This window comes from Phanerochaete carnosa (assembly GCF_000300595.1).
Source record: "Phanerochaete carnosa HHB-10118-sp unplaced genomic scaffold PHACAscaffold_4, whole genome shotgun sequence".
NCBI lineage: Eukaryota > Fungi > Basidiomycota > Agaricomycetes > Polyporales > Phanerochaetaceae > Phanerochaete > Phanerochaete carnosa.
The window spans coordinates 2,224,429-2,251,092 of NW_006767631.1; the positions used below are offsets into that span (position 1 = coordinate 2,224,429).

General features: G+C 56.2%; 7 protein-coding genes across 7 annotated transcripts; 3 read left to right on the forward strand and 4 right to left on the reverse strand.

The window, feature by feature from the left end:
* The first annotated feature begins 4,901 nt into the window (after positions 1-4,901).
* Positions 4,902-5,862, forward strand: PHACADRAFT_254269 (uncharacterized protein). Its single transcript, XM_007394666.1, has one exon. It carries the CDS (start codon positions 5,188-5,190, stop codon positions 5,356-5,358), a length of 171 nt encoding a protein of 56 aa, XP_007394728.1. The 5' UTR covers positions 4,902-5,187; the 3' UTR covers positions 5,359-5,862.
* A 4-nt stretch (positions 5,863-5,866) lies between these two features.
* Positions 5,867-7,357, reverse strand: PHACADRAFT_254271 (uncharacterized protein). Its single transcript, XM_007394667.1, has one exon. The coding sequence runs from the start codon at positions 7,182-7,184 to the stop codon at positions 5,871-5,873; it is 1,314 nt and encodes a 437-aa protein (XP_007394729.1). The 5' UTR covers positions 7,185-7,357; the 3' UTR covers positions 5,867-5,870.
* Positions 7,358-13,745: 6,388 nt separating this feature from the next.
* On the forward strand, positions 13,746-14,862 carry PHACADRAFT_254275 (uncharacterized protein). The gene has a single exon (XM_007394668.1). It carries the CDS (start codon positions 13,846-13,848, stop codon positions 14,239-14,241), a length of 396 nt encoding a protein of 131 aa, XP_007394730.1. The 5' UTR covers positions 13,746-13,845; the 3' UTR covers positions 14,242-14,862.
* Positions 14,863-16,142: 1,280 nt separating this feature from the next.
* PHACADRAFT_254278 (uncharacterized protein) lies at positions 16,143-19,607 on the reverse strand. The gene is made up of 17 exons (XM_007394669.1): positions 19,460-19,607; positions 19,349-19,378; positions 19,104-19,230; positions 19,000-19,053; positions 18,861-18,946; positions 18,755-18,802; positions 18,464-18,699; positions 18,210-18,406; positions 17,996-18,154; positions 17,896-17,900; positions 17,605-17,782; positions 17,441-17,550; positions 17,027-17,385; positions 16,819-16,975; positions 16,656-16,765; positions 16,556-16,596; positions 16,143-16,501 (listed from the first exon to the last, which is right to left on the reverse strand). Exons 1-17 carry the CDS (start codon positions 19,547-19,549, stop codon positions 16,242-16,244), a joined length of 2,247 nt encoding a protein of 748 aa, XP_007394731.1. The 5' UTR covers positions 19,550-19,607; the 3' UTR covers positions 16,143-16,241.
* Positions 19,608-20,165: 558 nt separating this feature from the next.
* On the forward strand, positions 20,166-21,040 carry PHACADRAFT_68884 (uncharacterized protein; the record flags this gene model as incomplete). Its single annotated transcript, XM_007394670.1, has 2 exons — positions 20,166-20,897; positions 20,951-21,040. Coding segments are annotated over 2 exons (822 nt in total), but the record flags the coding sequence as incomplete, so codon positions are not given.
* Positions 21,041-21,315: 275 nt separating this feature from the next.
* Positions 21,316-21,724, reverse strand: PHACADRAFT_194476 (uncharacterized protein; the record flags this gene model as incomplete). The annotated part of the gene is made up of 5 exons (XM_007394671.1): positions 21,316-21,352; positions 21,403-21,463; positions 21,501-21,536; positions 21,589-21,617; positions 21,672-21,724. 5 exons carry the CDS (start codon positions 21,722-21,724, stop codon positions 21,316-21,318), a joined length of 216 nt encoding a protein of 71 aa, XP_007394733.1.
* A 1,557-nt stretch (positions 21,725-23,281) lies between these two features.
* On the reverse strand, positions 23,282-23,644 carry PHACADRAFT_93211 (uncharacterized protein; the record flags this gene model as incomplete). Its single annotated transcript, XM_007394672.1, has 1 exon — positions 23,282-23,644. One exon carries the CDS (start codon positions 23,642-23,644, stop codon positions 23,282-23,284), a length of 363 nt encoding a protein of 120 aa, XP_007394734.1.
* Positions 23,645-26,664: the final 3,020 nt, after the last annotated feature.

The window sequence follows — 26,664 nt, forward strand, 5'->3', positions numbered from 1 at the left end:
AGTAATGCTATCAGCTCGCATGAGCACACCAAGTACACTTGAGACCTACGATGGAGTCCTCTCCAGTAACTCCCGGGGAGAAGATCGCCTCGGGACAAGGCGACGGCACGGACCCGCTCGAGCCATTTGAAGGTACAGTCGCACTTTCGGAAGAGCCCGAATAGTGTGTGTCAGGAGAAGAGCTCTTTGTCGCGTTCTCAGCGCGAGCCTCTTGGAGCGCTATGGTCATCTCTCGGAGAAGAACCTCGAGCTCGCCTGCGGAGTAACCAGAGGTCAGACAGGGACGTACATTTAGTATAAAACCTGTACATGCCGATCTTATTCTCGAGACTCTCATATCTTGTCTTTGCGGGAATTTCGTCGGGTGGCTCTGCGCCTGATGACTTCACGTCAGTAGCTGACAAAGGTTCAGATCGGTAGGGCTGAGGTCGTTACCTTCGTCGTAAGAACAGTCTGGGTATGGTGGTACCGGCTTGTCTGCGGATGCGTGCGCCACAGCATAAGCATGGGACCGCAGACAGGTGGCGCAAGGACGCTTCGCATCACTGTCAAAGTTGCTACGTCAGGCCAGAGGATGTCGCTAAAGTTGCGTTACCAACCATTTCTGCAATCCATCCGGAAATCAAGCACTGCTCAGATACTCGTGTCTCTAGATAGGTAACTCACCAACTTGCGCTTTCGACATTGTTGGCAGGCCTACATGCAAGCCGGTGCACGAAAAGCGTGTGATGAGGTTGACCAAACATGCTTATGACACCAACACATACGGCGTTGCGCTTCAAGGTGGATTTCTTGAAGAGGTCCAGAGTATCAGTAGTCGCTCGGGGCATCGTCCTGGGTATAGAAAAGTTTGACGTGTTGGGGAATGTTGAGACTTGTCTCAAGGACGGGAGCAGGACTCCCGGGACCCAGGCGGTCTCATCGCTACAGGGTTAACAAGCGCCGGAAAGTGGACAGTGACCACTCCTCCGCTACTACCACCACTACCATCGTTGCCACCGCCGCAGACGAGACACGCCGTTATCTTTTTGCTGCGCGGCAGCGATGTACTCGCCCTGTGTAGTGAGATTTATACCTTGTCCTTGATTTTACCGCCACCGCCACATCGCCAGTAGTGCTCTTTATTAATCTCTTCATTCCTGTCCGCTGCATAGAATTTCAAAACCACGCATATATCAGCCAACTGCTCTGGTCATGTTTCCAGAACCAAGCCGCATATCGCCTATCCCTATCAGCGGTGCTATTAACGCTGCTCACATTCATCAGTGTGTCCAGTTTCCGCCACCTCCCCCGCCCTCGGTTTTCTTGCTAATATGCAGACCCTCGCATCGGATACGTTGACGCTTTCCCCTGCTGTGTGATACAACAGTTTAGGGCGACTTGTGCACTTGTGCCCGCTCTCGTATTGCCAGGAAGAAGCCTGCCACGGTTGCATCAAAATCCGGTTCTGCTCGCAACGTGTGCACTGTGCCTGTTGCGATGCTCATATCCGCTCACCTGTGCAGATGTTTGTCCTCCTTCAGGCAAATGTCGTATTGCAGGCCTTCATAGGCTCTGCAGGACCCACGTTGCCCACGCCTGCTTCTACTTCGTGCGCGTGCACGCGACCATCACGGGAGCTTTGCTTCTTGCTCTCCGTGTGCCTGCTCTTGTCTGTGACGTCTCCGTCGCTTGTCAGAGAACTACTTTATCTATGACCGCCACCAACACACCCTGCCTTCCACGTTTATCCCAGCCAAAGTCGTCAAGCTTGCTACAGTACCTATGATGGGCGTATGCATTGCGCTAGCGCTAGCGCTCATCTCCTCTCGTGGGAGTTTCCTACAACCATTGCACTATCAGACGGCGGTATCGTTGGATACACAGCTCACTTTGTCTCCGAGTATCGCCTGTAGGTATCTAAACCGGCATTTTACCGACCACCGGCCCTTCTTCCTCTTGCTTAACGTCGCTCTCCTGTCTCGCGCCGTCCAAGTCATCATCTCTCGCGGTCCTACCGTCTGGAGCCTCGGTCAGCTTGGCGACCCCGATATTGAACTTGCAGAACGTCCGCTCGAGGTGCACCGCTGGCGAAGTGTACGGACGGGAGTGCGAACCGCAGCCTAGAGTCGCGCCACCTCTGCGTCCAACAGCATCTAGTTGAACGTTTGGGGCCTTAACAAAAAGCCTCGACGCCCGCGCAAGCTGCAGAATCTTCTAGTGTATGCTTGGCAAGGCAGGAAGAGACGTTAAATGGCGCATAATTTCATTCAGCTGCGCTGCCGTCGTCTTTCTCGGCCTTCTAACAGCCTCTTAGGTTCGGTATCACGGTTTTGCGAATTTATGACGACTGCTCTTCCCTAAACAACCTGACCCGACATCGTCGACTGCTAATACGAAATATGGACGAGTCCCGTCGGGGTCTGCTTCGTCATCGCCTTATTTGCATCTGATGTTCATCCTAGCTTCTGTGCTCCTGCCTCGTGTTCGAAGGCACCCGCCTTTAGTGGCGTGTGGCCCCGCGAAGATGGGAGTGTGCGACGCCACATTACCCGCATCAAGGTGGTGCTTTGTTGCTTTGCCCGGGTGAGTACACACGCTCCGTTATCTTTCGCGGGCTTTGCTATGCATGTCCCCTATTGTCGTTCTCAATGACTTCTCTCAGCGGAATTCACCACGACACTCAGCCCGCTCAGGTCGGGGCCCTGGAATGTCCTCCGAACATGCCTGTGCATGGCAACAGATGACACTCTAGTACCTGTTTTGACCTTTGACAGGAAGTACTGCGCGGCAAGATGCGCTTTCCACGCTGCTCATCAGCACTCAATGTCCATCTGTTACGAGATTTCCGTAAGTGAAGATAGATACATCCTGTCATAGTCTCCATTCGCAAATATATCCCAAGCTCAACAATGGTGCAACCACTTGTGCAAGGGTGCGATCACGTAGAACCATTGACAGGCTTCGTCATAGACCACATGCATTCATGCCGCGATTCCACCACCGCACTCTCCGCGAACCGTACGTACATCTTCTGGTCATGCCGGACGCAAGAAGAACCTAACAGCGCTACTAACCTCCGAGCCGACGTAGCGCCTGTTCACAAATCTTTGCATCGCTTCGCGCCATCCCTGCACCCCTCGTCAGACGATAAAGCGTTTAGCCTTGGGGTTACGCATGACGCTGAAACGGGTGGAACCACCATGGCCCAGCAGCGCGCGCTGCTGATACCAAGGGCCAGACTGTCCCAGCCGTTACAGTGCGGGCGTAGACCGCGAACCTTGCTCCTGCGAATCGCCCAGGGGCGCACATAGGAAGCACGCCAGCGCGTACACTCTACGACCCTTGGCCGCGGCTTTCGAGCGAGGTTGATTGTTTTACCTGCCATGCTTGCGCTGCAATATACCGTGGAGCGTCAGCGACTCAGGCGGAATGAGAACAGCCCCTTCGGGAGAGGAGATCGATCTCCCCTCTCACAATTTCGCGACAGACAAGCTGAAACACTTGTGTGTATCCCTTGTCGCGTGCACATACACCCCTAGCTCTGGAACATGCGCGCGAGACATGGAGATATCCTGAGGATATCTGGGGATATTCGTTCATGCGGCGGAGGGCGGCGGCAGAAGTCGGCCGGGGCCTTTATCCGGCCGACGCGTTCTCCCCACTTTCAGGGTGCTGTGCTTCGCGTCTCGCCGGCCTGAACGGTAGGTATAGCAGGAGGGTGCGAGGATCAGCTTTCTGGGTCAAGTAGTACCAGAATCCTGTAAACGCTTTCTCAACAGAAGAACGTGTACTTTGGCTGCCGCTGTGTGCTGGACGCTCGAAGATACATAAACGGGAAGATTTAACGCCTCCTCGGCATGCTTGAGCTTGGGCTTAATTTGCCAGTTCGCTGTTGTGCACTGGAGTTTCTAAGATCGACCTGTTGGCAGAAGATAGTTTAAATGCACTGCCCCAGGCCGTGCACGAAACTACATGAAGCTTGACGAGGAGCTCCTCGCACAAGACTTTCCCAGCTTGGCAGCCAAGTGTTCCAGCGCATATATGAGCGTCTGAACATGTGCAGGCCGTCATATATCAACGGAAGAAGCCTCTGACAACCTTCTGCGTAAGAAGGGTAGAAAGAGTAGATCTAGCACTGCCTTGCACAGCAGGCAACAAGTGGAACGCTCAAGCGAAAAGTCCCGTGTTGCAGAAAAGCGTGCTTCGTCTCAACAAGACGCACCACATGCGGAAGCGCGAACGGCAGGCCGATATCTGCCTTCGGGTGGCCGCGACGAGCGAAATTAAGACCTCAAGGCCTCGTTTGACCCCTAGGATCATGCTGCAGGGAGAAGCACGTCGACGCGATCGAGGGTTCATTTCGGCCTCAAAACGCTATAAACAAACTGTGGACTGTGAGCGGTGTGCCCCATATGCGAGGCACTGGTGTTGGCTGGCCCTTGATAGGCTTGTGACGCTACCAGCAGGAGCGAAAGGGTGGTCTGCCTCTCGTGGTAATCATGACGCCAGATGACAAATATCAATATTTTTCATTTTCAAAAACTCGCGGGAAAATCGAAAAGAAGAAAAAAACTCAGGGTAGAAAGTCGGGGATATATGTCCGCGGATCCTTTCAAATATGTTTAGGACATTTTTAGTTGGAAATTTTTGGGAGAATTGATATCGAAGGACCAGCGCGTCTGTCTGAAGACGGGAGGTGAATCGACGACAGCTGAGCAGAATCCAGAATGACGAGCGTGATGGTCAAGAGAGAGTGTAGTGCCGCTGCGCATGCGCCGCGGCTTGTGACGACATCCGCTGCGCAATGCACATAGCCAATACTAAGTTAAAGGCCTACCAAAGTCGCGTCTCCCACGCCACGAAGACCGCGCTGGTCCTCTCAAATACACATGAAGTGTCCACGAAATCATCCCAGAAACGATCACCAAAAAACAACTCAATTCTGTCCTACGACTTTGTTACACTTGCTTCTATACACTAATTTTCCTACACGCTAGCGTACACTACTTATCTTTTGACCCAGCGGGCTACTACAACGTCCACTGGCAGGACTGTCTATGCGATGCAAAAAAAGAGAAAATGACACGTCAGCACGTCGCCCCAAAAATACCATGACACACAGAGAGAAAGGAACCTTCTAGTCGACAGAACGGAGCACAGCAGATAGAGATAACACGAAGACAACAGGTGAAGGAAAAAGAGCAGATGTTACAACGAGACACAGCAGACGAGACTCGAGACGACGACAGCAAGGGCGAGGGCGGGCACGGAGTGTTCGGTCGGCAGGGAGCAGGGGCGGAGGCGGTTTCGTTTTCGGGTGGTACACCAGAGGCAGGCAGGGGCGTCCGTCGCGAGGACGCGTGTGTGCATGCGTGAAAACGATTAGGATTACGGAGGTCGCGAAGGGGACAAAGAAGGTGTGACTGCGCCGGACCACGGGCGGATTACGACGAAAAGGTGAAAGAGTGTATGTGGTTTCTACAGGGCCAAGACTAAAATGAGTGTGTGATGTTCTATGGAGTGCTGAGATAGATGAGATGCGCGTGTGGAGTTAATGACAGTGTATGCGTCCCATAGGGTGTCGATTCTGAACCAAATGAGCGTGTATAGTTGTGTTGAGCATGGAGAGAGATGGACGAATGGGGGTATGTGTACGAGTTGAGTCGTCCCGAGGTCCGAGCGTGGTCGCGACGTAGGTTGTGCAATTTTCAGATGTAACGCGGCACACACAGCGTTTTCCAGATGGAGACGGTTGGGTGGCGAGAGGCCAGGGAAGATGCGCGATCAGTTTACGTAGTGCCAGGCAAGCGTGGCCCTGCCGACTCCCTTGATGTGTACCTGTGCGCTTACGCGACACACCTGTTGCATCACTTAGTAACATATCAGCCTCAGGGACATAGAGTACTAACCATATCCGCAACCTCCCAATCGCGCCAGTAGACGTGTACGCTGCCGTCAGGCATCCGCTCGAAACGCCGCAGAGACCCGAAGCTCTCACACCAGTGCCTGATGGCCTCGTGCCGTCGGCGAAGGTCCCGCTCGCGACGGAAGGCAGCGAGATCCGCGTTCGCCTCGCCCTCAGGTAAAACCTCACCGCTGAGACAGGTCACGACAAGCTTCCTCTTGCGGCGGCGCATCTTGCGGCGTGTGAGTGCGCTCAGGAAGTTTGTTGACGGCGGTTCGGGGTGGAAGAATGACACGGTCGGCTGGCTCGGCGAGGGTAGCGGAAGCGTCGGCTTCTCGGGTACGTCGTCTTCCACTTCAACAAAGCTTTCTGGCTCGGGAGCTGGTGGCTCAGGAAGGTAAGACGCTGGCGCAAAGGTCGGCGACGCAGGGCAGAAGGGGTCCAGCGTCACATCCGACTGCGAGTCAGTGGGAGTAGGCAAGGTCGAAGCTGACGAGGTGGTCGACATCGTCATTGATGACGTGGAAAGCGAGAGGGGCGGCGGGTAGGTACCTGAACGGCTCGCCCTACGTGAGCTCAGTGACAATGACAGCACTGACGCTGACGCACGACCGGAGATCGTCTCCGTTGGTGACAATAGGACAGAGTCGGATTCTGAAGAGTCCGGAAGTACCGGCGTCGGGGGTATGCTATCACCGCGCTTACCGAGGGAGCTGGCACGACCGCGCGAAATGAAGCTCAGCAACCGGCTGCGCTTTGGCTTGGCAGGCGGCGAAGGCGGCGTCGCTGGAGCGGAGACACTTGGACGACGACTGGCGTCTGGGTCCGTAGAATCCATTGACCATCGCGAACTGCTTGGAAGAACTGTCTCTTCTTCCAGTGTAGCGGGCGGAAGCAAGACCGAACTAGACATGAATGGTGATGGAGCTAATGGCGCAAGGGACGCGACTGAGGGCCTGTGCGACACACTACGAGTAGAGCTGACGCTGATGGGAGATGCAGGGATATTAGCGAGCTCTGCAAGAGTCCGTAGTTGTGGCGAGGACGTCGCCATCGACAGACCAAGGGCCGGACGAGTGCGCTTCGTCTCGGTCTCCATGGTCTTGAGTACCTCAATGCTGCTCTTACGCGCAGGCGGGTGGGCAAGCACAGTGCCTTCTGTGCTCAAGTGATCGTCACCAGGCTGGACCAGCACGCCGCTGCGCTTCTCGTTTTCCGACTCACGCTCTTCGAGAAGCGAGAGCGTCGAAGAGATCGACGGGAATGCGCAGTGATGCAGGGTCCGGGGTGCACCCATGTTCGTCGACGGAGGCCTCGACCGCGGTCGAGGTAGTGATGGCGATGACGAATTTGACATTGACACACGCGGGGATGACGAGGGGGTCGACGCCGGAGTCAACTTCGGAGTGGACGGCGGCGATGGCCTGTAACCCGATGGCGGTGGAGGAAGCGGCTGCAACAGAAAGAAGTCTAGTTAGCACCGGTCACAGATCTAGCGAGCATATTGAGAAGCCGATTAGGCTGCGAAGGCCGCAGCAGCTGGAGGAGCATTCTCGCGCGCATGGGTCTGGCCATGCAAAAAGCTTGTTGCAAGGCTAAAAGCAGCCGCCGCATGGGAAGCGCAAATACCCGGGGGAGCGCTGCTTTCGTCAAAACTTGGGCACTGGCGATCACCGGGAAAACCAGTTGATGGCGCGGCGCTGATATCGCTTGATGCAGTATTCGCTGCAGGCTCAACTGATTCTCCGGTTTGAACGTCCACACGACATGCGGGAGCGAGAGTCGGGGCCCCCAAGTGCAACAGTGACGCGTCGTTAAGACATTCTGACAGATCCCATCTCCTTGCGGAGAGATGATTGACCCAGCGGACGCGTCCCAACGCGTCACCTACCAAGAAGCACTGGAAAAGTACTCACTTTGTCTCGCTCAACTCCGAACATCGCGAAAGCAGATCGCGATGGGCTCGCGGGCTGCGAGCTCACGGGGGAGAAGAGAACGGGGTCGTACATCGAAGGGTCGCATGCGTCCGCTTCCTCGTCTAATAAGAGGACGGGGTTAAGTATGCCGGGAGGGCGAAAGCAGATGACAGAGACTTGCCCCAAGAGTATGGCACGACTGACGGATGTTCTGCAGTCATCTTGCCGGCGAAGTCTGCGTCCGACGGCATAAAGTGGATCGAGTCACAGAGCGAAAGGCGGTGAAGGAGCTCCAGCCCATCGAGGGCATGATCACAGGGCGAGCCTGCACGGAAGTCGTCCATGGTTGGGGAGTGTATCAGCATGCACGAGACCAGATGTGGGGAACGGGATGGGTCCGTGGCAGACCCGGAGGTGTGCGAGACAGATGTCGGGCGGGATAGAAAGCTAGGAGAGCTGGATTGTGGAGATGAGGATCAAGAGGAGGAGTACCCGAGGAGCACGGCGGGGGCGAAAGTCGAAAAATCGACGAGGCCCGGGGGCTTTTTGAACGAGCGGTGATGAGACTCATCAGCCCTTTGGGAATCGGGTTCCATCGTCTGAGCGAGAAGCCAGAGTCCAGATCTCAAAGTTTAATCGCGCGTCTTACGTATCCGTCCAAACAGCCATTCGTGTCGTTTTGCCTAAACCTGGTTTCATTATGTAAGCCATACCCTCACTTTTGCCTCCGTTTCTCTTTCCCGCTCGGCCGGCGCCGACGGTCCTTCACGTGGCCCGCCCGCTCCCGTTCCAATAACGCTCATTTCCTGCACATTTCCTCGTCGTTATTCGCCGCAACCTCGCCGCCGTCGGCGTCGCTTGCGCAACATACCTCGTGTCCGGGGCATGCATCCCTGTCTCACTCCTATAATCACGATGCAGTACCACAGATCCAAGCGTCGGACGCATTCGCTTGCTCTATGCGCCGCGCCCCCCTCGTCTCGCGTGCACACCACGGGTTCTAGTCTACAACGTACGCCGTGGGGCCTTCGACGCCTGCTGTCTCCGTCAGCCAATCGCGCAAGGCCCTGAGACACCTCCGTCTCGCGCAGTGCGCCCTGGGTCGGCCTGCCGCCAGATCGCACGCTGTCTTCCCACGATGTCGCCAGTGACTGCTTGCGGCTATCGCCAGCCCGCTGCACTGCTGGACCGTAGCGAAGATCGAAGCCGCGAGGGGGAGCGGACAGCCTCTTGCACTCGACGTTGACTCGCTGTCAGCCCCCACGGCTGTGCCTGGGCCGGGCGTGCGCCGTGTGCACCGTTCGGGACAAGGGCGCACCGCATCGGGCAAGTCTTTCTCCAGCCCACCGTCATCCCTCCGCCCGCGGACGCAAGCACATGCATGCGCGATGACGGCTGATGGGCGCAAGATGGTTGTCCGCTGACGAGTGCGGCTGACGAGGCCGCGCTGGATTGGACACACCGGTGCCGTCATGCCCAACCTAACTTTGTTGCAATTTGTAAAGACGTGACGATCAGCAGTGCCTGTCTTTGCGCCGCTGGGAACAATGCTGTGAGATACTGCTGCATAGGCACGGTAAGTACGTTGTTATGGTCCCGTATCTTCTCCGGAGGTTTGATTCATCTACGACTGTTTTCCGGAAGATGCATGTGTATTTATGCAAGGTTGTGTCGGGGTGTGCCTTGCGTGTCAGACATCCAGGTACTCCAGTACCATTGGTGCAGCTACTCCGTTCTACGCAGCCGTCGTCGGTGAATCTGGGCTCAGATAGATGTGTAGTCCCACGGTTGAGTTCACTGTACCGTATGCACCTGTACCTTCCAGGCAGACATGCCGCCACATGCCGCCAATATTGACACGCTGGATGAACCCAGCAAAGGTCTAACCTCTGAAGCTGAGTTGGGCGGCCCGCTTTATTATTGCTGAGTGTATTAGGTGAGGAAGGGAAGATGAGAGACGGAGAGAGGTGTGTTCACCGCCAGAAAGAGCTTAAAGGTATTCCCTCGTGGCGCATGATAGCGGAGGGGATTTTCCTAAAGGCAATGCGACATGATCATGTCGGCAAGCACGTGGCGCAGGCGCCCATAGGATAACGACCACATCCTGTCTCGAGCTCCCGTCTCTTGTCCGTCTGCCTCCATCACACCAGTGATCTCGCGTACCACACCGAGCAAGCTATGCTTCGATCGCCTCACAACGACTAGTAAAAGAGAATTTGTAACGATGACGATCGCGTATCGGCGGCCAAGCTGGCGGTACGAATCATGCGGTACGGACATACGTTCATGCTTGGGAGCATCCACTGCGCAGCGCTGTCATGGAGAGCGAACCTGCGAAGGGCGGAGGACCCTTCACTCGAAGGTACACCTGCCTTTCGCCGATACCTTCTCCTTCCAGCGGACGTCTCCTTGTACTAACCCTTTCTCATCTCTGACTTCCCTGTCAGCTCACACTCAAAGGCATTGCTGCCATTGACACGGCACGTCGTGATTACGTCGAACGTGGCCCACGATTTTCCCGGTTGCATCACCATGCGCCCCGACACTCGACGCCACCAAAAACGGCATATGCGGGACGTTGGCTCGGAGACATGTCACCGCGAGCATTCAGCCTTGGAAGACGCGATCCCCCTGATCCTTCGAATCTCACGCCAAAATCGTCGTTTGTCTGAAACTTTTGTTGCGCAGGATCTTAGGTTAGTGTAATGTCACCGACCCGAGAGCTGCGCTTCTCGACAGACAGCCCGATATGGCTTCTGCATACGGTCCAGGTCAGCCTCTCTCTCTCCCTCTCTCCTCTCTCCTCTCTCCTCTCTCCGAAGCCCTCTCCCTGGTTCTCTCCGTTATCAGCTATCCGCTGACGTCAGTGCCCCATTATTACTTGCATGGACGCACTTCATTTCATTTTATCCAGCTAGGGCCCAGTGCCGAGTGTGTGAGCAGCTGGGTACGTCTGCCAATTATCCCCGTCGTGTGGTCGACTGGGATCCCGGACGCGCGGGTAGCCCCTGCCGCCGGAGTGCTCCGCGAATTTTACGTTGATCTTCTTCGCGGGTTCCCATTGTCTGTCGACTAAGCTCGTGACGGCGTCTGGGAACGCTCCGCACGAGTGCCTCTCTGATGCCTGTGGCGTTTCTACGAAGGCGTACCGGTTCAGCCTCCAGGCTTGCCCAGACATAAGCGTGCCTTCCGAGCGGCACGTCGCCGGTGAACCTTATAAGGGAGCGTTCCATGCCTCCCGTCCGGGATGATCCTCCCCCCCCTCCCCCCTCTCCCCGCGCCGCGCCGCCGCCGGGCGTGTGCCAACGCGGAGCTCCCCCACGCCGCCCCTGCTCCGTGCCCTCGTCTCGCTTTGGCACCACTTTGGAAGCCGGCCGCCCTCTTTTGTGCGTCCCATGTTCCCTCCTCTGCCTGTTCATCTTCTGCCGGTGCGAGACCTCGGACCAGAAGAGAAGTTTGCTGCTGCTCGATTCGGTGCCACCTCGGCCGCACCTGTACGTACGGCCTCCATGGAACGTTGTACGTCCGGCATCTACGCGAGTCCTTCCCGATGCGAACAGGCACGCATGCTATACGCCGCCCTGGGGGCGATGCCCACGTCAGCCATGTCGGTGAGGCTGTCGTGCGCCGAGCATGTTACGTCGAGGGCGACGTGTGTTGCTTATCTGTACAGGCAACGTCCGCTTCCGCGTGCCCGCTTGCAATCGGTTTGCACTGCTCAGCATTGTGCCGTATTCCTATGTTTAGATCTCAGGGCGAACTGTTTCCTCCAGGGCCTGTCTGCCTGTCGTTCCTCAAACAACAGATGTCGATGGGCACTCGATTCTATGCTCCAACTATCAGTGCAGTTCGTTCATGCACACCCTCACCCGGCCCCACTCTCTTTCCCATCTACCACGGACACAACATCGCTACAACGCCCCTGCACAGCCGCCGACGCTGGGCTGGCGCCTCGAGCCCGCCGTGCTGACAAGTCTTGATATGTGCCAGTACGTTACATCCCCACGGACGGCCCCGGCCAGCCGTGATCGCAGCAAAAGGCCTTCTGTGCAATATATCAGGCGTCGAGCGCGAGCATATGCCTGCTCCATGGCTTTTCCGTTGCGGAAGAGCAACCAGGTCAGCGCCACCGTCCCCACCGACCGCGACCATCTACTGGCTATACGGCTTTTCCGCTCGCAGAACGAAGCAACGCCCTGCGCCACTATCCCCAGCGCGTGCTCGTGCCGTGCATGGAGCACCCTCATGCTTCATGCTCATGCTCGCTGAGTCTACAGTTCCCGCAGATCTGACCCTGCCCCGCAACGCACAAAATCGAGTAGTGCCCTCTCCCCATCCTGCACCCGGTCGCCTCGTCCAATGGCCGTCTTCTCCCCTCTGACGAGCATTCGTGCCCAATCACGAAGCCGCGCGCTCCCAAGTGGCTGGTTTTCTCGCCCCTACCAGGGGTACGCAGCGAGATCGGACGGCGCATTACATGGGGGAGGCTCTAGGCGCCGGCCGGGGGGAGGCCGTGTCTTTCCATCAGGGCACTCTCGTACACCACACGCGCGCTTCCGACGCGCGGCTTCTAGCTCGCTCGATGTCCGCGGCGGCAGAAACGAGAGCAGAAAAAAGGTGAGTGGCGATAGACTCGCACACACGTGTTGCAGGGCATTAACGTTACTTAGCCGTTTCGTGCAGAGCCCCCATCGGCCGTCTGTGGGGGGAAGCCCGAATTTCCACACACAGGTCGATCTATGGCGCGGAGCATGGGTGCAGAGGTGGCTTCGCTTGCGAGTGGTTGTGCGCGCAGCCGAATTCACGACGTCGATGGGAGCCCAGCTGCTCTCACGTCTCTCATACCCTGCAGCTCGCGAGCTCGCATTCGCTCGTGCTAGCCCCGCGCCAAATGCCCAGGCTGTCCCATCGTGCTCCCGCCGCGCCCCTGCCCAACCGAGCCATGTCCCCCAACCTTCCCGCGTTGGGCGCCTGCGTGCACAGAGACGTCAAAAGGCCTCAAATTCAAAAGCTTTCCGAGACTCACGTCGCCACGTGCGCCTCCGTGCAATGTCGCCGCGTGATTGTCCCGATGGCGCCCTGCCCACTTGGGCCGTTCGGGCCTCCGCGGGATGTGCGTAGCAGCGTATACAGAGCTGGCTCATCTCAGCATGTGCCCCGCCTTCGTGCAGAAATGGCCATCAGGAGCCTGATGCGGGCATCAGACGCGGTGCGCAACGTGCACCTGCGACGCGAGCGGACACGTCCCAGAACGAGTTTCTGTGAGGTCTCGCAGGCCCAGCTCGCACCAGAGCTTTTCTGCGCACTCGCGCGCTCACACTATGTTGTTCTCCCCGTGGCGCAGAAAAAGGTTAAAGCCGAAATACAAAATCGAGGGCTGAATTGCTGAAACAAGGTACGCGGCTTCTCGAGGCTACTGATCACCCATTAGTGATTCATGACTGTGATTAGGGTCTTTCGAAGAGGCCCGGAGCACGGACTGCACCCAGACGTGTAAGCGGGACAGGATGTAGCGATGGTGTATGGAGACAGAAGGTGATGGCGGTGTGCAGAGATGGTGTATGCGTGCGTCGTGCGGTGATGCTGGCGCCTCAATTGCCTTTCACGCTCTAGTTCTTGGGACGAGGGTTCCACAGTTCGTGATGAGGTCGTTCTTTCGAACGGCTGTAGCTGAAAGTGCGTCAACGGTACGTATGCGCAAGCTTGAGCTCGAAGCTTGCGGCTTGAAGATACCGAATAAGGCACCGTCAGCTCCCAAACGTCTCGTATTCACTCGGATACTCCCGCAAGATTTTCCCCCGTGCAGTGCACTCGAGCTTGTGCACACTCCATCTGCTGCATACACTCAGCCTGCCCTAGAAGCCCCAGTGTATTCCGCCACCGCGCACAGGACGAAGTTCGACATACACCGGCGACGCAGCGAGCGCGCAACACCCGGGGCCACGCTACCCACGGCCTGCGCATGACGTTTTACTTGGGTATTTTTCCCTCTTCCGCGCGCCGAGAAGAAGCGAGGAAAAGAGCCCGGAGTATGCAAACCTCATGTCCCCGCCGCTGATCCTGCAGGCCGGGCATCACAACCTAGAGCCCACCTGCCTCTTTCGCCTGCGTTTGCGCGCGTGCCCCGGCAAGCTACGATCGAAGCGCACCACGCCAGACCACGCCCCCTGCCCTGCCTCAAAGCGACGTCCCGATACGGCCACGCGGGCAACTGAAGGGGCGGCTCGACCAATAAATGCAATGGGCGAACGCAACAACGCAGCCTCATCGGGCGAATCAGCCTCGATTCGCAACGGCACAGAGACCTGCCATAAGAGGCAGATCGATTGCCCCTCCCGGGTCGTTCATTTTAATTTTTACTCAGCGGTTTCTCAGCTGTGTTCTCATGCGAAGGATGCTCCGCCCGGCCGTGCAAGCCGTCCTTCGGTGGGCACGTAAAGGCGTCACTTATGCTCGTGCCCATGCTCGGGATCGCCGACTCTCGAGCGCAGCGCGCCGCAGTGCAGCGTCAAACGCACTTGTGTATCGGGTGGGGGGACGCAGGGAGAGGACGCAGATTTGCGGCCCTGCAAATCCCGAGAAAGTCGCATTGGCCGATCCCCGATTGCGCTCTGCCGCGCGTTTCGCGCGCGCGCGGCGGCTCGCCCTGACATAGGTTGCAGCCCTAGGTATGTCCGCTATACCCTCTTGGCAGAGGCGGCAGTGCGGCAGTGGTGAGGGCCGTGGCATGCCGCCGTATGTGTGTCTGTCTTATGTGCGGACTACGTCCGCAACGAAACCACCTGCCCCCGCGGCGCCTCCCGGGCGGGCAGCGTGGCAAGCTAGTGCCCCACCGCCTTACGTCTATTTGGTGCGCGTTTTGGACTTGTAAGGTAGCAGAGGTTGTGACATTCGGGACATGTGAGATGCGGTTTCCTGCGCTGCGACGCCACATTGCTGCCAGACAGGTCGCCGGACGACACGGCTGAGGCGCTGGCAGGTCTGGTGTTCTCACTTCCGCGTCCCTTACTGTACTCCGATATCTCCAAGGCAATCTATCGTGTGCGCTACCGCCTGGCCGCAGATGTATCAATCATCAGACTCTCCGTGCCTCATGCTGTCCGACCACAAGATGTTGCACGTGCAGCTGAGTGGCTGTAACATCGTGCGACGCGTCGCAGGGCCCGCTATCTCGCGTCAGGGAGCGGCGCGTTTGATGGAAGCACAAAGGCGCATACCATGATAACAGCAAGCAATGCCCAGGATCAAGAATACAGTTCTTACAAGCGAGGAACTATACTCCCTCTTTTGCACCCCCGGCCCATCCGACTATGGGTTCGGACTCGGTGAGCAGAAAACAGAGTGAAAGCTGTACGACGATGGGCCAAAGTCACTATCAGCACGTTCTCTGCAAACCGCAGCCACACCTTACGCGCCACAATAAACAGGACACCGAGCTGCTTCTCGTGCACCAGCACCTTGATGATCCTCGAGCCTGCCTTCGACGCCGGTTGGGGGGATGAAAGCTGACCAAGCGGACACAGCGCCTGGGTTCAAACGTTGACGTTTGCTGGTTGTAGTGTCCAGATTGTAGGCACCTCCCGCGCAGAGGATGTCGTCTAAAGTTGAAGTAAGAGCAAGAAGCACCAGAGTCACCGCATACTTCAAGCTGAAATGAGACCCGTTAACGGTTCCCGACTCCGGCGCGCGTAGTAGCATTAATCGGTTCAAGAACACAGTCGTGCTCCGCTGCCTCTCGGTGCGCCACTACGGCAATCCAACTACAGCCTGAGTTCATTAAACACGGCTCGCAAACCCTGCATCGAAACGCTCTCCGCGGCCGGCAACAGTCGGCCAGTGGCCCCGGCGTGCTCGGCATGGCGCACACCCGCCAAGATCGGAACCGGACTCGGACGCCGACGTCGGGCCTGCTTAGGCAAGCCGAGCATTCAGATCCGTCAACGAATGCAGCCAGCCGTTGCTCTGCCATGCATGGTGAACATCGCGCCAAGTGCAAGCTAACGCGGCGCCACTCCTGCGAGTCGTCGCGACGGCCGCAGCCCTTCCCGGAGTAGCCCGTCTGCATGACGGCAGGGAGTATGATCTTGAACAGATAAAGATACGGCTCACCAACTCTAGAACTGGGCCTCCGTTAGTTTCGGACGTCTTGATCGCTCTTTGTTATGAAAGACCCAGGGACCGTTCGTTCTGTCATCGTCAGTGCTCAGGCTCTATCACCTCAATTGTAGAGTTTGTTGGCTGATACTACGCGTTTTTAGGGTCTATCCGCGAGCCCTATCAAATAAAAATCTCGGCAAGATCGAGTTCGGTGACATATGCTGAGAGGAGGTAGATGCACTTGGGATAAGCTTCCAAGATTCCAGTGACAGCCATACGGCATTATCTGTACACTATACTATAAGATCATGTAGGAAACCATTATACATTATCCAACTAATCTAGACTTGATGTGGGTGATACACATGGCTGTGCGTCGCACCTTGCATCTGCTGGCCCATCGGCAAAATCCCAGGATCAACAGCGGCGTACGTGCCAGGCGAATAGATATTGACATTGCTCACTTGTGCCGAGCTGGTCGGGTAGAAGCCTTCGGGTGGCGACGGGAAGCGCGCGTGGTACGACGTCTGTGGGAGCGACTCGACGAACTGCGGGCCGCAGTGGTTTGCGAGGAAGGCGTAGACCATCTTCTTGTAGCGATCTAGAGGTACGGTGAGCGTTGTGCACAAGTATTTGAGCGGAGCTGACTACGTACACGCCAGAGGCATGCGCTCGCCCGCTTTTGCTAGCATGGAGCTGCAGTGGAATGGTGTCAGACAGCAGACAGTGACGCAGGCTACACGGCGGATACATACTGGACGTAGGCAATTTCGGATTGCAAGACCATCGCCTGCTCGTAATTCTTGGTCTCATTGGCAACCCGGAGTGCCTTGATGAGCACTCTGCCGCAGCAGTTCCATGACAGCTTTCGAACGTTACGTTAGCGCATCAAATGAGAGACGTCAGGTGTGAACGTACGATAGGAAGGTGGTCCAAAAGGGAGATGTCATAGCTCGTCGCACTGATCGCATACATGAGCTCCAAGATGCCGCGGGCAGCATTGATTAGTTTATGCGTAGACGGATCACGAGGGGACGACATGTGCACGTGAGGCTCATGTAAGAGGATCTGCGCCCTATAACAAGAGCATTAGATACGCACGCGATTATCGGGGGAACGGACATACAGCTGTGCGCCGCAATTGGCGGCGTACAGATATGCGTCCACCATCTCGTCCTGCACGGGGTTCTTCAGATGCGACGGGAACGCTGGTCTGAACGCAGCGATCAGACTGTCCAGCTCCTTGAACGCGGGCGAAGACCGTGGGTCGTACGTCGCGGGCGATTCGATAACAGGGTTCGGCGCGTACATGCTCGGGTCGCCCTGGTAATACCGACCACGGTAGCGGAGGTTGAAGTTCTTGACGTGCGAGAGCAGGATGGTCGTCTTGATGAAAAGCACGAACGAGTCGGTTTGGTTTGGGGCGTGCGAGAGGAACATCCGCTTGTCGTGCGACCATTGGCGTTCCCGCATACTGACTTGGGTCTTCGGGCATTCGGATCAGAAATGACAGGCGCTGGAAATAGTAGGCACATATTACCCCTTGTTCATACGAGTCGCCGCACACGGGCAGCAGCTGGCAGACGTCCAGGTCGTCCAACATCATCGCGAAACTGTTTCCGCACGCCTGCTGTCGTTCCATGGCATACGCTATTTTATGCGTGCGGTCAGCACTTATGCAGTTGACAATAGATGACTGCGGACCTATCCAGAAGATGTTCCGTCGCATCTCAGCCTCAACGACAGTCTGCGGATTCGGGAGGATGGATGGCGGCCTCTCCGCATTTGCCGTCAAAGCCTGTGTCGTCACGTGGAAAGGCGCAGCCATGGTAAATCCATAGGGCGCGACAGATCTTATCGATCGTCCAGAGGCGATGTATGACTACGGATCATCGCGATAAGTCAGCCGATTTAATGCGTGAAGCACAGAACAAGCTGACCTCCGACCACCTTTCCACACTTTGATCAGTAGCTACAGCTCGGATTGACTTGCACCTTAACTTACCGCGCCTGAATGAGAAGGAACCAAGTAAGGATGATCTGAGCTGCATCCAAAGTTACTGGAGAGGTCGCTCAGAAGAGGTTAAACGCATACTCTGCAGACACTCCACGAGCCGTTCTCCTCGGTTGATAGCTGCCTCTCCAGCAAATCTTGCCAGCTTGGCTTGTACCTCCGCAAATGAATCCGGCCTCCGTTCGAACTGCCGCCACCTACCAGAGAACAGCTCGTCTACAGCGAAGAATTGACCACTTTCTGAAAGGAGACTAAGTTTCGTAGTAGGCAACACCTACGTTGGGGCGTCACTCACGAGTATATTGGCTTCTTGATTGCGTAGGTGGCTGTGGTATATCGGCAGTATATAGGCTGCCAACAGCGCACATAGCATGAAGGATGGCGGAGAAGGGGAAGCGGGAGTTGTTAGGGTGCAAATCTAGCGACGCGAGGAATGTTGGGCCGTGGAAAAGCCGTCCAGCATACATGTTGAAGGCAAAAAAGGCATGAACGCTAGACTAGGCGGTGAGTGCTCAGGACGAGACGTGAAGGGCGGCGATAATGACTGACAGATGTTTCGTAATCATCGGGTCTGGGAGATGCTCTGGCCAACCCATAGCCAGCAATTGTGCTTTTCTGCTGTTTGATATCGGGATTACGGCATTCTGGTCAACATTGGGCATAGACGAGGAGCTAGTTGGATCCGTGTATCCGGTATTCATGATGCCGAGGCCCGAATTATCTTGCTGAGCCGGAAGCGAGTCGTAATATGTATACGTTCTATTGGTACGTGGAGGCGTGAATGTCTACATGTGGTCCCAGTAAGCCCGGTCAATGAGATTTCGTGAAGCATGAATTTACCGTTATTGGTGATATTTGCTGAGGCGATGGACCGGCCGCCGGCGACGTCTGCGATGATACGTTAGTTTGTACTGGCACGTAGTGATGTCCACGCGACAAGACTCACATACGATGGACATGAAGAAGCAGGCGAAGATGCATGAGATGCTTCAAGTGCCAGCTGCATTTGAGATAGCAGTGTCTCTAATTCACCTGGCCTCAGGCTTTTAGTATATATGTAATGATTGTGCTTTACTTAAACTTACTAATCCTGTTTTCAAGCCTCTCGACCTTGCTTGAAGCCTGCAGCTGATCTTTTTCTGCACGTAGATTAGGTAAGCTTGCAGGAGAATTCAGCTGGAGCGCTCACCTCTGTCGTCGCCGTACGTGCAATCTGGCTCGTCTGGCAGGGGAACGCCTTCAACGGCATGTGCACGGGCGTGTGCGAGGGACCTGACACATGTAGAGCACGGTCTTTGCGAGTCACTGGTACATTGCTTGAGTGTTTCAATGCTCTGGAAGCTTCAGACACTTTGACTTACCACTTCTACTTGACGTCAATCGAAGTTGTGTTGGTTAGGCTACTAAATCACGCATGATGTTTGTAATGCTCACGAGCTTGCGCTTGCGACATTGTTGACATGCCTAGATAAGGTGCATGCTTCAGTTATTCATAAAGCGAGGGATGTGCATAATGCAACTTGGTCAGTCCGACTTGACACATACCGTATTACGCTTTGGTCCATGGACAGGCACGGGATTCTTGAAGATTGCTGCAGCTGCAGCCAAGTCTTCAGGGGAGGCTGGATCAAACATTTATACGAGACTGGACTGGACCGGGCCGGATTAGATTATACTGAGAAATATTATGAGCGGCGAAAGGACAGGAGCAGCGTGAAGGTGGACGGTTGATGTGGGCGCCTGTTGGTCCAGCCTCTGGGGGCTGCTAGAGCCATGTGGGAAAGCCGGCGGCATTCATGTCCGGTTATCCGGTGCTGTCTGGACCCAGTTGGCTTGTTCCCGCACCATCGCCGACCCCAAGGGGCTCTCAGCCAGCCACCGCCTTACCATCATGCCTTCACCGCCAAAACCTTGGGAGCGAGCAGGCGTCACGGCCGCCGCACCAGCCTCAGCATCAACAACCCCCGCCGCCATGCCACAATCGACCACGACATCGTCCGCCGTACAGCCATCTTCAACGTCTACATCTTCATCGCCGCCCTCTGTTCCCACAAGACCAGCAGCTCTGTCCGGCACAAGTGCTGCACCTACCAACACCACCGCTGTGGCAAACCCTTCCCCCTACGGATATGCCAACACACGCTCGACGTACTCCCCTTATGGCATGAACTCGATGTATGGCGGTTATGGAGGGTTAAGTGGGTATGGAGCTGGAGGATACGGGGCTGGAGGATACGGGGCTGGGGGATACGGGGCTGGGGGCTATGGGGCTGGAGGATACGGGGGCTACGGGATGAATGGCATGTACGGACCTGGGATGGGCATGTACGGACAACCACCACCATTTGACCCGAACAGCCCGACCCTGACCCAGACACTCGAGTCCACGACCCAACATACCTTTGCGCTCCTGCATTCGATAGTCCAGACCTTCTCGGGCGTCGCACAGATGCTCGAGTCGACATTCATGGCGACACACTCCTCATTCTTCGCGATGGTCGGCGTTATCGATCAGTTCGGACAGCTAAGGAACGCACTTGGCAGCGTCCTCGGCCTCTTTGGTCTCGTACGAGGGATGAAAGACCTTCTCACAGGACGACCAAGTGCCACTGCGCTCCGTGGCGAGTTCAAGGAGTTTATTAACGGACGGCCTGTCCAGGGTCCAAACGGACCTCCTGCAGGCCCGAAACCGAGCAAAAAGCCACTCATCATCTTCTTGCTCGCCATCTTTGGTGTTCCATATGCCATGCACAAGCTCGTTCGCATCCTTACGGAGAGGCAGCAGCAACAGCAGCAAGCGCAACTCGCGGCCGGCCCCGCTGGCCTCCCTCCACTTGACCCCTCACAGCTCACTTTCGCGCGGGCACTCTATCCCTTCGAAGCATCGTCTCCTGCGGAGCTATCCCTCAAAGAAAACGAGATTGTCGCGATTATGGGCAAGCTCGACCCTGCGACCGGCCAGGAGGTTGATCCGCGACTTGAGGTCAGTCTCAATGCAATTTCCCCCTTACTCATACACCTCATTACGAATATCAGGTCGAGAGCGAATGGTGGAAAGGCCGGACAAGGGAAGGCCGGGAAGGCTGGTTCCCGAAGAAGTGGGTGCAGATCCTCGAGCGACGAAAGCCGGTGGAGGAGGTCAAGAAGGTCGATTGAGCACTGCGCTTGCGGCTGGCATGCAGAGCTATGTTGGGCGATTTCCATCACTCGGGGTTGGCTTAGTCTGTACACTACACTTTCACTTCCTGTTGTACTAATTTGTCGTTGTCAAAGCTCTTCGAGGCATAAGAATTACCGTTCATGGTGGGCATATTACATGGCAGCAAGGTATAGCATAATCGATACAAAATTAAGATAGTTGTAAGGTATTAGTCGTAAGGTATTCGTGGCTGTTCAGCCTTCTACCGCATGACACCTTCACTCCTCGAGATAATGTACCTGCCGGAGCGGTTAGGAGACCTGGCGAAGGTTGATGCATATGAACCCACCAGGCGTGAATGATACCGGGGATCCATCCCAAGATCCACAACAGGATGTTGATCCAGAAATCTATTCAAACTCTCAGCTTCCGCTGCTCAACATGTACAGGACTCGAGAGACTCGCCAGCGGTAAGTCCTCGCTCTACAAAGATTTTGTAAGCCACTGTCGAACAGTCAAGAGACCGTCTACTCACTGAAGAATACAGGCAAGGGGGGAATGATTCTATCGGCGACGGTCAGCCCCACGCCCCTATCTCTCCACGAGGCAGCGACTTACATAGCCAAGAAATACAGTAGGACGTCACTCGTGGGCGAAACACCGCTAGTCATGATGAGTCGTGAATTTCGTGTGTATGTGCGTGTGCTGGAAGTACAAGTTCAAGGTAGAATGCAGAGTCTGCAAAGTTGCACGCTGCTCTTGCTCTTATACTTGCAGCCTCGCGCGGACCTGGGTTGCGTCATGGCCGAGGCTTACCTTGGAGTGGGGCTGATCGCCGGTAAGTATAGTACATATATGAAACGCATTCCCACGTTCACAGTTTTGTTTTAACGAGCGGGAATGGCTACGCCGTGAACCGCCTGGCGGGCTGTTTTGGCTCATGCCTCGAGGCACTTCATACGGCTTGATAGCAACTTTAGCCACCATGAATTTGCGTGAGGCTGAACATGCTTTTGCATTGCTTAGCCAGACAGAGCGGCGTCACGAAGGCTTTGACGCGCTATGGGACGTCGGTGGTGGGCGCTTGAATATTTCTCCTCTGTTTTCCTCCACACCCAAAGCCTCTCCTCCTCCTCACCTTCTGCTCGTCCGTAACAGACTGCTACGATCTATATTGAAGCACTCACATTCTTGCCCATTTGAATTGAACAGTACCCGGCGGACTAAGGTATGCAGCATGAGATTTACAGCGCTCGAATTGCAATACTGCGCCATATTCAAGCTATGACGCCGACGCTCAGTCCCTTACTACTTACCGCAGGGTATCATGGGAATGCGTATTTGTATCCTGTCAATCAGGCATGCCACACGTTTCTGCGACAAGGTCGAACGGCAAAATATACACCCGCGCCCAAAGGAAACGGCATGAAAGCCCGTGTCTTATGCAAATAGACTGACCCGTCGCGTCGCTACCTGGTTCAGACTTACAATGTGCGGCAAACTGTCTGCACATTGAGCGATAGTACAGTGGTAAGCATCGTCCGAGTCATCTCCGAGAGATATCCGTTAGGCAAGCCCAGCAGGAATAACTCCGTCTGCGTAGCTCAGCGACAGACGAAGCTGTATATATGCACTGTGCTACGACAAATGGCAACGTCAGCTGCGCCCCATGAAAGCCTACGACATGAAAGATACGCTCCATGTTCGTGAGATCTGCGGTTATTGCGGCGGGCGGCAGGGACTGTGAACCTACGGTCGGATATTACACGCTACACTTCCTTTGTAGTACGTGCCGGTCCCTCTCGTTGACGCGCTAAGTACCCTAGCCCAGCATCGAATACAAGTTAGGAGCTTTCCAGACTTGCCTCAGCACACTCGCCCACTTTTCACTGAAAATACCACTACACATACGTCATATAAGCCATGCGCAGAAGCACGGCTTTCCGCAAGGACTTCGATATATGCAAGTTAAACGACAGATACATGCAGTAAAGAACACAATTTGGATACTCTACAACAGTTGCGACTGATTCTCTGGAGTGGGGAGAAATACAACATACAACAGTTTGCGTACAGGTCCTATGAATGGATATGCGGACGGTCAAGTTACTCAACGTAGGTATACAAGATAACGAGTGAAGGGTATCGGATGCATAGGGGGTCGTGCTACGAAGTTCGTCAGATATGACTCAATGAACACAGAAAATCAAACAACTCACTGTGGTTTCTCAGAATAACGACGAGCCCGACTTTGTCAGCAACTCGTTCAAGCTGCGTACGACCTGGCCAGCGCCCTCCTTGACCTTCTCGCGTTCATCACTCCTGACTTTCGGAAGGAGCTTTGTCTCGAATCGGTCAGGGTGCCAACGCTTGATGTGCTCCTTGATACGGTCCTTATCAGACCTGTCCTGCGGGAGGTACGAGTTCAAAACGTATGCGCTGATGGCAGCTGTAGTCAGTTCTTCCGGCGACGAAGGCTTCTTCAGCATTGGCCAGGCGAAGCTGTTCCAGCTCAGCATGTCGAGCGTAGGGATGCGCAGCCATATCCGCTCGTGCTCCTCGAACAGACGCAGAACGTCCTCCTTGGACATGACTTTCCCGGCCCTCGCCAGTCGTTCGCGTTCAAGTCGCTCTTGCTCCCGCTGGAACGCCTCAGCCTGTCGACGAGCATGCTCTTCCTGCCGTTCTCTCCAGGTCCGCTCGCGATCCTCAGGCGCGGCAGGTCTCGCATTCGCTGCATCTGTCGGACCGAAAGGGTTCGCAGTCGTCGGCCTCCATCCAGGCACGGCCCTGGAGGCGTTGGCAGTAGCTGAACTCGCAGAGGTCTGCGAGCTGGCGCCAGACTTACTGGAGGAGGTTGAAGACGCATATGGCCAGTTCGAGGACGTGCTACTGTTAGAAGAGGCGGTACTCGCAGAGCTGAAACGGTTGGTACCGGGGGTCCAGTTTGTGTAGGACTGCGAGGCGGAGGAGTAGGGAGTACCAGTGCGCGGCACCTCAGGATTGTTCCCGAAGGTATCCTGCCGCTTACGCTGTTCCTCCATGCGGCGCTGCTGCTCTTGCGCTTGTCGCTGGAGCTCCTCTTGCCTTCGAGTAAATTCCGCCATTCGACGCTCTTCGTCGATTCTGCGAGCTTCTTCGAGTCGTCGCCGGACCTCCTGTGCCTCTTGCTGGCGTCGCAGCTCTTCTTTCTGCTGAGCGATCGCCTCTACTTTACGCTGCTGCTCGAGCTCGGCCTTCCGCTTTTCCTCTTGGGCCATTGCTTCAGCAGCTCGACGCTCCTTCGCAAGAGCCTCGACCGCGCGCCGCTCTTCCTCCTGGGCCTGCAATTGGACGCGACGAAGCTCCTCCTGTTGAGCAAGGTCATGAGCCCTCTGCTCCTCTTCCCGTTGCAACTGTGCAGCCAATGCTTCTGCGTCACGACGAGCCTCTCGCTGTCGAAGAAGGTCAGTCTGTATGCTCTGCTGCTCAGCTACCAGTTCCTCGTATCGCCGCTTCTCGTGTTGCGCCAGTTCGGCCAAATACTCAACCGTCCGCCTCTCTTCTTCGTGCCGTCTGAGCTCAGCCTCTCTGAGCTCTAGCTCTGCAGCCTTCGCACGAAGTTCCTCCTCGAGCTTGAGCCGTTCCACTTCCTTCTCCTCTCCCCGCCTACGTGAGTCCTCGTCATCCTGTTGGCGCCGTTCCCATTCCGTCTGAATTCGCTCCAGCTCTTCTTGTTGCTTACGGAGTTCCTCTTCAGCTTGTCGTCGGCCCTGTGCGTCTCTGCGCATTCGCTCGAGTTCGTCCTCTCGCCTGCGTATGATCTCCTCTCGACGACGAATCTCCTCTTCCTTCTGACGGAGCGCGTCCTCACGAATTCTGGCTTCCTCTGCCCGTTGCCGTGCTTCGTCTGCCCTCTGCTTCGCTTCGTCTGCCCTCTCCCTCGCATCCTCCTCCCTGCGTCGTGCATCTTCCTCCTTCCTCCGTGCGTCTTCCTCCTTCTTTCTAGCATCCTCCTCTCTCCGCCTTGCATCCTCTTCTCTTCGCCTCGCCTCTTCCTCTCTTCGCCTCGCATCCTCTTCCTTCCTCCGTGCGTCTTCCTCTTTCTTCTTAAGCTCCAGGGACCTCTTGCGCGTGTCCTCTTCAATCTTCTTCAGTTCTTCCTCGAGGCGTTCCGCATCTTCCTCCTTCTTACGAGCCTCCTCCTCTATCCGCCTAGCGTCTTCTTCCATCCGTCTCGCGTCTTCCTCTTTCTTCCTTGCATCTTCCTCCATCTTCCTCGCATCTTCCTCCATCTTTCTTGCATCCTCCTCCATCCTCCGCGCCTCCTCCTCCATCTTTCTAGCCCCCTCTTCCTTGCGCATCGCCTCCTCCTCCTTACGCTTCACCTCCAGCTCTCTACGTCGTGCGAACTCTTCCTTGCGACGGGCCTCTTCCTCTTTCTTCCGCGCGAGCACTTCTTTCCTGCGAGCCTCTTCCTCCTTCACGCATGCTTGTTCTTCCTTGCGGCGGGCCTCTTCCTCTTTGCGGTTGATCTCCACCTCTTTCTTCCTCAGCTCCTCTTCCTTACGAAGGGTTTCCTCCTCGCGCTGTCGCAAGTGATCATCGTAGTCAAAGATACCGTCCCACTCGCCATCCTCAAGGTCCGACTGGTCAGATCCAGGCGACATCTCCTCGTATGTCGGCATAGCAGCCCAGTCTTCGGGAACAGGCTGTACTGGAATGTCTGGTCTTACTGACTGCGAACGAGACGATCTGCCGGAACGATGGGAGCCGACCGATGTCCGCCGTGCGTATCCACTCGAAGGACGGTTATAGAACATGCGGGTCGACACAGGGCTCGCAGACGGTGCACGTGCCCTCTCTTCGACGTTGAAAGATGTCTTCCTGCCCACGGCTCGGCCTATACTGGCGACAGGCGAATTTCTCGGCCATTCGAGCGAACTCGGGCTCGGAGAACTCTGCGGTTCCTCCACGACGTGTGCCGGGGACCGTATCGGAATGCCTTTGATCTCGTCAAAGTCGAAGCGACGCAACGAGCCGCTCGCGTAAGTGGGCGGGTGTTGACGGTAGGACTCTGGTGTCTGAGGGAAGTCTGGCGTTTGAGGCGACGTGATAGGAACGGACGTTTGGCTCGCTCGAGACTCTGCTCGACGTACGCTAAAGTCGCTGGCGGAAGACTGGTGGCGGACGCCCGACGATCTGTACCCATCACTTCGGTTTTTACCCTTGGTATTAGACCGCGTCAACGGCTTCTCTTCGTCAACCGGGTCCATGTTCTGACGATACTCGCCTTGGCTAAGCGACGGTGCGAGTGGAGGGGGAGGGGGAGTCAGGATTGCAGGCATAGGTGAATGTCTGCGGGGAGCGGTGGCGGAGAGGAGACCCGAGCGGAACTCCTCAGACCCATTCTCCCGTTTGACGGGGGACGATCCAGGCATGACGGAGGACGACGAATGTGTAGGTGCCGGCGAGGGAGCTGGTTGCGCAGGAGATGATGCGGAGACATGAGGCGAGGGCGAGAAGTTGCGCGGATCGCTATCCCTTCGTGCATACGGCGGGCGAGAGACGGATGAAGTGGGTCCAGACCTAGAAGATGCGAGGCTGGCATTGCTGTCACGCCTGGTTGGCA

Coding starts and splice junctions, on each gene's coding strand:
- PHACADRAFT_254275 (XM_007394668.1), top strand. CDS start 13,846: ATGTCCCCGCCGCTGATCCTGCAGGCCGGGCATCACAACCTAGAGCCC.
- PHACADRAFT_254278 (XM_007394669.1), bottom strand. CDS start 19,549: ATGTTTGATCCAGCCTCCCCTGAAGACTTGGCTGCAGCTGCAGCAATC. Junction 19,379..19,459: donor ATGGACCAAAGCGTAATACG/GTATGTGTCAAG, acceptor CACCTTATCTAG/GCATGTCAACAATGTCGCAA. Junction 18,407..18,463: donor CCGATGATTACGAAACATCT/GTCAGTCATTAT, acceptor CGCCTAGTCTAG/CGTTCATGCCTTTTTTGCCT.
- PHACADRAFT_254271 (XM_007394667.1), bottom strand. CDS start 7,184: ATGGGTGCACCCCGGACCCTGCATCACTGCGCATTCCCGTCGATCTCT.
- PHACADRAFT_254269 (XM_007394666.1), top strand. CDS start 5,188: ATGTTACAACGAGACACAGCAGACGAGACTCGAGACGACGACAGCAAG.